Genomic DNA, 10,737 nt, shown 5'->3' with positions numbered 1-10,737 from the left:
GCGTAAGTCCCAAAGCGTTGCGACATATTGTTGTGGAGAAAAATTGAGTCAAAGTGGTGGGGGGTAGCAAAATTGACGTTGAGCTGGTGGTTGACGTTGAGCTGGGTAGGGCCTAGTTCGGAAGAACTAGGCACGTGGGGCGAGTATGGGGGCGTGCTTGATTTCCCGATGTGATACGAGAGTTGGCTGATAAGACGCGGTGTGGCTTTCTCGGCCGGGTCCATTGTGCGGCTGTCGATGTGTCAAAAGAGCGAGACACCAAGATGCCCCTCTTCAGGCACAGTGCAGCTTGGGCGCACTAGCAATATGTTGGGTTGGGTCGGTCCGGAAATTGCATATATTCTTGCGACACGGTGATGCCTCGAGTGCTTTATGGCAGGATGGAGGAACGGGAGGATTGGCATGGGTGCCACGCGCTAGAAGCACGGCCCTGCTTTCGAGGCGTTGCGACCGCGATCTGCCTAAGGCCCCTGGCCAGATGAAACTCGGGCACCTTCAACTGTCAGTCTGGTTATGCTTATTCTCCTGTCAGAGACGCATAGTTGCCGTAGACTCTGTCGCACGTTGTGCGCGTATTCACCCCAAATGTATCACATTACCGCCTTGGCGCAATCCCCCCTCACAATGTCGCAATGGTCGTTGAGCACCAACGGCTACCGTCTTGCTGACCCGATTGCATATGAGCATATAAAGACCCAGACTTAGGCATCAGATTAGGTCAAAACCAGTCATAACTGATATCCCTCCCATTACTACAACAATGCCGTCCCACGGAGAGCGAAATATGGAGCACGGAAGCGATGCTTACGCTGCCACCTTCAACCAGGGCCATCTAGCCCTCCCACCTAGCCAGAGATACACCATTGGTGAGTTCTCGTCCATGTCCAGGCGTTGCGAGCAATTGCTAACCTAGACCGACAGTTACCTGCATGGATGCACGAATAGACCCAACAAGGGCATTCGGAATACCACTCGGAGCCGCCCATGTCATCCGCAACGCAGGCGCTTCTGTACGCGACGCCTTTCGATCCATCATCATCTCACAACAACTGCTCGGCACAAGGGAAGTGATGATTGTCAAGCATACCGGATGCGGCATGCTCACATTCGACAACCCCACTGCCAAAGCCATCATTTCCAAGAAGAGGGGAGAGGTAGCCGCAAGAGAAGTGGAGCACATGGACTTTCAGCCCTTCCACAACCTGGAGATCCAGGTCAAGAAGGATGTACAATGGCTGCGCATCAAAGCAGTAGAGGAAAACATTCGTTTCAGTGGCTGGATATACGACGTGGAGACGGGGAAGACAAAGCGGATAGTCTAATGTTGTTTCCCGATAGCTCGTGGTGAGCCAATATGATATACCCAGATGAATGTAAAATAGTCTCCTTGTTCTCTTGTAGATTCTTTTCGCATCTGTCTCGGCGATACCGGCGTTAATTCTATTCATTTTTCCTTTCACAGACTAGCTCCTTGATTAGTCCCCTGTCTAGCCTCGAACCGTGACTCTTACCATAACTAGCTCGACACCAACTACCGGAAACACACACGATATACTGTCCTAAACAAAAATTTCCGGTCATGGAACCCGAAAATGCATCACTTGAAGGCATCCCGGATGAGCTTCTCTTGGAGATTCTGCTCCACCTCAGCACCATCCGCTCCTTTGAAACGTGTTCGACAATTTATGACAAGAGAGAGAAAGAGAAGGCACGCCAACGGGAAAATCGCCTACGTCAGCTATCACTATCCAATCTTTGCCGCACTTCTCGCCATCTAAATCGTCTTGCTGTCCCTGCTCTCTATGCCGCATTTACGGGATCCTCGACATGGTTCGGCATCTGGTCTCTTAGACGCTTCCACTATGAAATAACAGCACCAAGGCACTCCCTCGGTAAAGATCACACATATGCTAGGTATCTCCGGTATGTAGAAAACCGATTCACCGACAGTAAAGGCAACGATATGGTAGCAACCCTGAACAATCCTCAAGACTTGTCCATGATAAAGGAATACTTTTCTTTACTAGCTGGCGTCGTCAATTCTGCCCCGAACTTGCAGCATATTAATGTGACTAGCACGGAGACTGGCAAAGTCTCTTTTTGGAAACACGTCATACATGAGAAGTACAAAGGGACTCCCCGCTTCACATTACTTGCCGACCACGGTCTTAGTCGGCTGAAGACCTTATGTATCCAGACTAATTTCGGAGAAGAAGATGGGGAGGCCAGAGAATCACTTTTTGACAGTATTTGTTCCGCAATGGCATCTGTGCCGTCGCTCTCTGATGTTCGAGCTACCAGGGTTATGGTGAAAGAACTCATTAAACCAAAAGTGAATTTTGGTCAGTTCAGGAATCTGCAACACCTCGAACTGACCGAATGCCTTATGGACTTTCGGCCAATGGCAATGATTTTATTAGCATGCGAAGGGCTCCGACACATCGTTCGCTCATGGGAATACCTCGACTGCCTCCAACAAACAATAGCTGACTTCAGGCCGGGTTTACTGAAACACTCCCATACATTGGAAACACTTTGCTTAGATTTTCGTGAAGTCCGATACGGTACTGGGGCCAAGGAAGAACCTGGGCGCATTGGTTCGCTGGGGCAGTTCGAGCATTTGCATACACTGACAATATCTCAAATGTACTTTTTGACTGCATTTGAGGTTGGCCACAGGGAGTATTGGCCAATGACTCCATCCAAAATCGCCGAAATAATGCCATTCAGTCTCAAGCGATTGAACTTGTTTGTCGAGGTTTTCGATATGGAGGATGAAATTCCAGCAACCTTGGATGATGAGGAGGATCTATGGAATTTATTTGAGGCCTGCAAGACATCTTTACCAAACTTGTCAGAAATCACTGTTATAGGAAACGGCGATATCTGTGGAGCAGGGCGGATTATGGATACTTTTGAGCAAGCTGGAGTCCGTTTTGAAGTCATCACTGATCACTGAGTTTTGATGATTGGCAAAAAGACGGGACTTGCATCACATGTGGACAGCATCCTGCATGCAAGACTATGTAGTGGCCGGTCTGGCGTCGCGTCATGTAACTGCTATGTGGTGGTATGATTAACAGATAGCAATCACACCCGCCATAAAATGCTGTCTTCCCACCGAAAGAAAATTTTACTGCTTTTACAAGTATACCTGAGCCAACGTCTCTAATTACACGACGCTGCTGAATATTTGCAAGTTATTCGTATCACATGCTTGATCCCAACATAAATTAACTTTACCATTGTCTTACTTCTATTGTCCACTATATACACACTCCCCTCACTTGCACAATAGGATGCAAGTCTAGTTGCGGCTTTCACCCATGTTCTTGCGCCTCTATCAGTATTCATGTTCAGTTCCGACACTTTTGTTTTCTTTCGCTTACTCGCGGTGAATGCGCCTTGTACTTATATCTTAGCTCACTTCTATTTACCTTGTACACTCTTGTATCCGAGGAGAGCCCATCACTTGCAAATCACCGCTTTATTCAAGGTCATTTGTTGTTGCCTTTACTATCTCTCATTCACCTTACCTTACGCTTGGTTACCGGTTTCTATATAAGCTTCCAAAACTCCCCCCAACAGCCTTCACACTTCCCACACTACTTATACTTCTCATACTTGTCACATTTCTTATAACAGAAGATTCTCGCCTACGTCCTCAATATGACTCCTTCCATTGTTTCCAAGACGGCTGCTTCCAACGGAACCACTGATTCCAGCGTCGATGCGTATGACGAGACCACTGCTTCCACAGCTACGGAAAGCACATCTACGGTAGGTCTCCCAGCGATGAACACACTCCAGATTTGGAGAAATCTCCTCCCCCTCCCTCAGCCTTTCAAGAAGTCGGAGTGAGTAGTGATGGGAATGATGTTGACGGATCTGGTATGAAGGACTTGGGCGATGTCGACGCCAGCGTTCTGGCATCACCATCCACTTCATCCAAGTCACTGACAGAGATCGAGACGACTGCGATCGATTCCAGCGAAGAACAGTGCTCTGAGAAGGCCCTAGATGGCACCGAGAACAGAGATGATGGCAAGACCAGAGACCAGAGCGATCAAGTCAAAAAGACCGCCGTAGCAAGCGCTACCGCAAAGTCCGAATCGCCCAGAAAGGTACCACAGCCATCACCTGTACTAGAGCATGAGATCAAGGAAGAGGTTCCAATCACCAACGATGAAGATATCGATCATCAAATGCAACCAAGGGCCACTCATGAGACGATAGGGACGTCCAAGTCAGGCTACAGCGTACCACCGCATATGCGTCCTGACTTTCCGTCCTCATTTGCTCGGCGTGCTGAGACCATGAGTTCCAGAGTGAGTTATCATCTTCATCTTTCACTTACACTATGATTTACTGAATCCAGCAGATAATACCGTCAAACAATGTCCCTCGCTTCCACAACAACCTACGCTACAACAACACCCACCACGGCTCTCGCGGCGACAACATCCCATCCGAGCAAATGGTCCGACTCAACGCGCAGATCCTCAAAACGAGACAAGAGCTCGATCAAGAGCGCACCAAGAATGCCAACCTCCGCAAGACCATCCAAGACGCCCAGCACGAGCATCTCGAAGCTGCCTTCTCAAGCATGCTCGCCACGCTCCTCCGCGAGCAAACCGAAGCCCTTGCCCTCCAATCCCGTGCAGCCACCCACCAACGCTCCCTCGACATGCGAGAGAAGAAAATATCCCAGCAAGAAACCTTCCTCGCCGCCGGTCAAAAGCACCTCATGACCAAGCTCGACCAGGACACTTCCACTTCCATGTCCGCCGCCCACTACGCCCACCTCCACCAGCAAATGGAACTCGACAAGCAAGCCCACATCGCAGCCCTCGAGTCCCGCATGGCTATGGAGCGCCAAACCCTCACCCTCCACGCCGCCGCCCAGCACAAACGCGAGCAACAGTACAAGACCCTCGTCCGCCAGTCCATCGAAGCCGAAATCGCCGCAAACTACATGTCCAACGCCGAAGCAGAGTCCCTAGCCGAGGTCCGTTTTCAGCGCGGTTTCGATGCCGGCAAGGACGAGGGACGCAAAGAGCGGGCTAGGGAAGAGAAGGAAAGGGCGTATCTCGAGGGCTACCGAGCTTGTTTCCAGGCACAGGCTGCACTGAGTTCTCTACGCAAGGGGGCTAGTGCTGAGGTACAGGGTCTTCTGGATCCGATGGGCGAGGAGAATTTGTTCAGTGTGGGTCTTAGGGTTGGGAGGATGGAAGCTGCTTCCAAGGTTGAGGTGAGCAGGGTGGCAAGCAAGGAAGAGGAGGAGAGCAGTGGATACGGTACAATGATTTCGACGACTCTTTCGCCGCCGCCTTCGCCGGTACCGGTGCAAAGGATGACTCTTGCAGCTGAGCTGAGAGGGTATACGCCGTTGATGCATAACGGGGAGGTTGTGCTTGCCAACTATGATCCTGCTGGCGTTGGTGTTGCTTCGCCTGAGAAACATGCAAAGAACGGTGCGAAGGAGCATCAAGGAGCTGATCTGATCGATCTCTTGTAGCAGGAAGGACGAAGGGAGAGTTGGGAAGGGGATCAAAGGATCACAAAAGCGGTATATTGGATTGGCTGAGCGGGTATTTCTAAATGCACGATAGCGGACAAATCTAAATGCATGATGACACATATTTCCAATTACATGATAAACGGGACACTACTTTGAAAGAACTGGGATGACGAGGATAGCGAGGTCAGTTCTATTATTCAAGGACTTGCATACCGTATTGTGCGTGTGCACAGGACTACCAGCAACCCTTGGTCAGATGCCATGTACGATCCAAGCCAACGAGTATAAGAGGAGGGACCTCTCATGTACAGTAGATAACCATGCAATCCTTCAAGTTCCAACTGTGCTTTCTGTACTATAATCTACCCCTCAGCCCAATGATAGCGTATACCAACGAAGATGAAGCTAAAGGTATTCGTAATCGCTATAGTAAGACTCGTTGATGCTGCACTCCCTACACCCGTTCAATATGTACACCTGACTCTGTATCAACGTCCGTGAACAACAGGTCCATGTCCCCTCTCGCCCAGCATCGGTTTTCTCAGTATAGGACCATGAGGGCCCTGACCATACTCGTCTGCTTTCTTCTGCGCATCATCTGATAACTTCAGCCCACCGCCTTCTTTACTCCCATGCCCCTCATTCTCCTTCCCCTTCTCCTTCTTATCCCACTTCTTCGCAAAATCCTGAGCCCCACCCCCAATCGCCTTCATCTCCTCATTCTCCTTCCCATCCTCACTAGCAACATACTTCTCCACAACACTTAACAACTCTTTTTCCCCCTGCCCTTCTCTTTCCCTCCGCCAAACCTCAAACTCATCCCACCACCACTTATGCGTCTCCCCATCTTTGCCCAGATACCCCGCGCTACCATCAGGCTTATTGCGCGCAGCCCACGGTTTATCCACAATATAGTGTAGGACAGCAACATACGAGTCGTCAGTCCAGATATTCGTATGCCAATACCGCCACGTCTTAAGCGCATTCGTACGCCATGAAAGGGGGGACCAGCGCCCGTCAAATGCTTCATTCAGGAAATCCTGGTCAGGAAACTTCATAGCACGAAGACGGGCATTGCCTAGTTCTTCAAATTTCTGCTTCACAAAGTCTGCAAGCTGTTTGGATGGGCGGTACAGAAAAGTGCCAGAGTTGAAGTTGCTGAGCGTGTAGGGTTCGGATTTGACTTCTGCTAACTGATCCGAGGAGGAAAGGGGCGTCATGGCGCAGTTTTCCTTGGTCCATTCTGCGGGCGCCCAGGCGTCGTGGTCGAGATTGCACACGCAGGTGTGTACGGCCATTGTCCTCATTCCATCTCCTCCAGTTAGGTACTCGTCGTTTTGCGCGTTGAAGACCAAGGGGGAAGGGTCGGAGAAGATCATCATGTCGGCGTCGAGCCAGCAGAGCCGTTCCCATTTTTGGGGCATGTCCCATAGGTCGAAGACACGGAGCTTGGTCCATGTATCGACGAAGCGCTCGGCGACCATGCCATGGGCGGTGCCATCTTCGGGGAGGCGGAGGTGCTCGACGGGTTGAAGGATTATATTGGAATGTTTGGCTTCGGCGGCAAAGGCGGTGACTGATGATTCCGGAAGGGTGTCCGGGGTGTAACATATGATCAGTGGCGTGGATGGCGAGTGCTTGTGAAGTGTATAGGCGAGGAGAATGGCACCCGCAAGATACGAGGGCCGTGTAAGGAGAGTTACATAGGCATTTTTGGAAGGTGGACCACCGCGTCTAGATTCGCCCGCCATTTTGGAGAGCGGTAGTTTGAGTTACACCGAAAAAGCCTTGAGCGTACCTGCAATTGGATAGTAGAAAAGTGAACAGAGATCGAGGTACATATCTGTACTACTACAGTTCGCTTGTCCCACCACACATACGCGCTGACGTCACGACTCATGTTCCGAGAGCCGGAACCAACGATGCGTGTGTTCGAAACATGGTGGTACAGGCAATGCACTGGCCGGAAATGAATGGATGGGTAGATGCGTATGGGCATAGAGAAGAACGCAAACATGTGGTGTTATAGTTTCAAACTACGGGTATCTTGGAAATTTCACGTTGGCTATGACCAGGTTCTGTATCGTACACGCCCAATTAATACTGCTGTCCGTCTTCTTTGGCAAGCGCCTTGCCCCAGGCGCTCTCAAAAGGATCGTCTACCTTCTCACTATTACTATTGACCACATTGTTCTGGACAGCTGCATCATTGGCGGGAGTCGCCTTTGACAATTGCTCTTCTGCCACAGGAGGCTGGTAAGAAGTCACTGCCTCCGGGCTCTCGTACTCAAAATTGCTCGAGTACACCACGGCTGCAAATGCTTCCAAGCCACCTACAGATTCGATAGCGGCCAGATACTCGTTGTTTGCCCCGCTACCAATGCTGTGTGCTTGTCGACAGAAGACGGCAAGACTGTTGGCAACCTTGGCCTTTACGTCGCCGCCGACAATCTCTGTTACGCGAGCGTGATTGTCGGAAACGGGCGGGATCTTGTATGAGAGGTGAGAAATCTTGTCGTCAACAAGATGAGAAAAGGCAGCGTCGAGAAGTTGAGTGAGCACGTGGGTGAAGGCCGGTGAGTCAATCAAATCAGAAGTCTCGTCAATAAGGCGACGAAGAGAAGTAGCCGTGGTAGGTGAAGTGGACTCGGAGGATGAAGTCATGCCTGACTCGCGCAGAACGTAGTCCTCCTGATCTTGGGGTGGGAGGAGAAAGGTAAGCCATTTGCATGTCCTGTTGATTGTTATTTGGAGTTTTGAATGGGAAAGACGGGTAGCATACCTTCGCTCTTCCTCAGTCGCACCTTCAACCCTCTTGCGAACCTCCAAGGTAAGCTCCGACAGTTTCTCCAAGGTGATCTCTTCCCTCGGGTTGAGAAGACCAAAGACTTCCTGGACTGCAGTCCTCACTTTTTCAATCAGATCCAAGCATCCCTTATGGAGTAGCCACCAGCTCAAGCTAAGGTACCTCCGGTTTGTCTCAAAGTCGTTGCCGTAGGCCTGTTCAAAGTTGTCGTCGTCGTGGTTCTCGAGGTTGATGCGCGAGCCCTCGGCAGTAGGCTGTGGTGCAGCAAGAGAAACAACTGAGGCGAGATAATTGCGACGGCCAAGTAGGTTCAATTGGATTCGCGTAAGAAGGGTAAGGAGGCAGAGGGTGTAGAGAAGGGTAAAGGCTCGGGTTATGGCTGGTTAGATTAGCACATGCACATCATGGCCGTGTTGCGAGAGAGGCACGTACAACTAATCTTCATCTCATTCCATAGCTGTGCCTTTGTCTTCTTGGGCTTCTTGTCGGCGCTGGCCTCGGGTCCGCCCTCAGCCGGGCCGGCGGCGTCATGGTCTCCAGTAGCGATCTGGCTGGCGTGGATGAAGCTATCCGTCTGGAGGCTGGAGCTTTTGGCGTCATCATCGGCAGTGTCTGCAACGCTTGGTGGCGCTGAGCTTGCAATCTCGCTGGGGCCAACGCTCCTTGCCAATCGCTCTGCCTTTTGCTTTTGCAGCTCTTCCAAGACTTGCTCGACGGGAATGGCCTCGAGTATGTTCTCCGTCGCAGTGGGAAGGATAGCGAGGACGGTAAAAGTGCAGTCTTCCTGGTTCTGCTCAAAGCGACGGCGCAGGCTGTAGTGCGGTTAGCAGCTCGTCTCGGTGTCGCGATGTGATGGCGCACTTCTCCTTTGCGATGCGATCATCGCTCATGCGCTGTCTCGCCTCCCCGAGCTTGCCCAAGACATACTGCCCCGCCAGATAACCAGCTCCAAGCACTCCGGCACCGATGGCAAAGTTTGTGCGATTGCGCCTGAACCAGCGACGCGTGCTCTGTATCATGATGTAGGTTGACCAAGGGCGACGCCGCCCGTGTGTTTGCGGGTGGATCAGGCGTCGCGTGTGGGGAAGACCGTGTCACGATACTCTGGACCGAGGCCTACTCGGAAGGTAAACTCTCGGCCGTCTATCGGATACCTCTCGGGCTAGTGAAGCTGCAGTCACGTGCATAGGGTATGAAGTATCATCTGAACATTGGATAACTCTCCAAGAATTCGTCTCAATTTACTTTGACTGCTATGTTATACGCCAATTTACGAAACGATCCTCTAAGTCATATAGCCCCTACGTTAGTAATCAATTACTACGAATGTCTCATCTATCAAGATGATATAGCTCTAGTTCTGTAACGTCTAGTCCCGGTATTCCCGTACCTACTCAAGACAAGCACTACTTATCTCTTGTATTACCCCGAGCTTCTTTGTTATCCTGATCTTCTTATATCCTACTACTCTGAATACCCTCTAAACAGTAGAGACTGAGATTTCAACTCCTTGGAGACTAAGTCCACCAGCATCACCAACACAGGTCTTCTCTCGTCCAACTCTATCGCCTCGTCCTTGTTGGTATATCTACTCCTTCACCTCCGACATCTGCTTGAAACTTCTACCAGAGCGACAAGCATCGTGAACGTGTTGCGAGATTATCTTGAGGGGGGAGAACGTTTGGCTACTCTATCCTGCGAAGTGTTATCGGGTTGCAGAAGATAATTATAGGAGATTGTAACGAGCTATTTTGCATTGATTCGGTCCGCCAAAACATTCCACGTATCGAGTACAAACTACAACCACACCGATGGTTTTCTCGAGCATTGGTATTTCTTAGGAAAGAGACTCACCGACACGGCTCCGTGCATGTCGAGCTACCTATGCTTACTAGGTGTTTAGTGGAAGTAAGAGCGCCTGGGTGATTGGAGAGAGTCCTCTGGCTAGACCTTTTGTAAACCAAAGCACCGAAATACTATCAAAATATGGGGTTGCCTTTCAAAAAATTTGTTTCATGCTAATCTCCGTTTTGGCGCAACTCTTCTTAGCGCTGCATCTTCCTTTACTGACATAGGCTAGCTGATAGCCTATTACTTAACTAGGTTCTTACTTCTTATAGCTCCTTATACTGATTGTTTTGCATATACCTTACTTATGGCGTTGTAATCATCTGCTATTGGAAAGGCTATATCTCGGGTCGTTAGGCTGACTAGTGTTATTCTTCGTACAGTTAACCGTATACATAGCAGTGTGTTACACGGGGTTGGGATCTATACTTCTCTTGCCGGGTCCCACACTAAGGCCGGTGAGCTTTACGCTAGTGTTCCGTGAAAGTTGTCTGGCGATGCAGTGGAGTGGAGTGCTTGATAAGAAGGTAACAATAGGTTTGACAACTATTAATCTATATCG

The 10,737-nt window shown here is 50.3% G+C and overlaps 5 protein-coding genes across 5 annotated transcripts; 3 read left to right on the top strand and 2 right to left on the bottom strand.

The window, feature by feature from the left end:
* Window positions 1-760: 760 nt before the first annotated feature.
* On the top strand, window positions 761-1,322 carry COCCADRAFT_10094 (uncharacterized protein; the record flags this gene model as incomplete). Its single annotated transcript, XM_007720231.1, has 2 exons — window positions 761-866; window positions 922-1,322. 2 exons carry the CDS (start codon window positions 761-763, stop codon window positions 1,320-1,322), a joined length of 507 nt encoding a protein of 168 aa, XP_007718421.1.
* A 257-nt stretch (window positions 1,323-1,579) lies between these two features.
* On the top strand, window positions 1,580-2,959 carry COCCADRAFT_112132 (uncharacterized protein; the record flags this gene model as incomplete). The annotated part of the gene is made up of 1 exon (XM_007720230.1): window positions 1,580-2,959. One exon carries the CDS (start codon window positions 1,580-1,582, stop codon window positions 2,957-2,959), a length of 1,380 nt encoding a protein of 459 aa, XP_007718420.1.
* Window positions 2,960-3,669: 710 nt separating this feature from the next.
* On the top strand, window positions 3,670-5,518 carry COCCADRAFT_31204 (uncharacterized protein; the record flags this gene model as incomplete). Its single annotated transcript, XM_007720229.1, has 3 exons — window positions 3,670-3,780; window positions 3,900-4,328; window positions 4,382-5,518. 3 exons carry the CDS (start codon window positions 3,670-3,672, stop codon window positions 5,516-5,518), a joined length of 1,677 nt encoding a protein of 558 aa, XP_007718419.1.
* A 491-nt stretch (window positions 5,519-6,009) lies between these two features.
* COCCADRAFT_112144 (glycosyltransferase family 8 protein) lies at window positions 6,010-7,272 on the bottom strand (the record flags this gene model as incomplete). Its single annotated transcript, XM_007720228.1, has 1 exon — window positions 6,010-7,272. The coding sequence occupies one exon, from the start codon at window positions 7,270-7,272 to the stop codon at window positions 6,010-6,012; it is 1,263 nt and encodes a 420-aa protein (XP_007718418.1).
* A 346-nt stretch (window positions 7,273-7,618) lies between these two features.
* Window positions 7,619-9,346, bottom strand: COCCADRAFT_10090 (uncharacterized protein; the record flags this gene model as incomplete). The annotated part of the gene is made up of 4 exons (XM_007720227.1): window positions 7,619-8,255; window positions 8,304-8,706; window positions 8,760-9,139; window positions 9,189-9,346. 4 exons carry the CDS (start codon window positions 9,344-9,346, stop codon window positions 7,619-7,621), a joined length of 1,578 nt encoding a protein of 525 aa, XP_007718417.1.
* Window positions 9,347-10,737: the final 1,391 nt, after the last annotated feature.

The sequence above is a fragment of the Bipolaris zeicola genome (genome assembly GCF_000523435.1).
Source record: "Bipolaris zeicola 26-R-13 unplaced genomic scaffold scaffold_426, whole genome shotgun sequence".
NCBI lineage: Eukaryota > Fungi > Ascomycota > Dothideomycetes > Pleosporales > Pleosporaceae > Bipolaris > Bipolaris zeicola.
The sequence above is the reverse complement of the archived record's forward strand: the minus strand, read 5'-3'. Positions and strand labels throughout refer to the sequence as shown.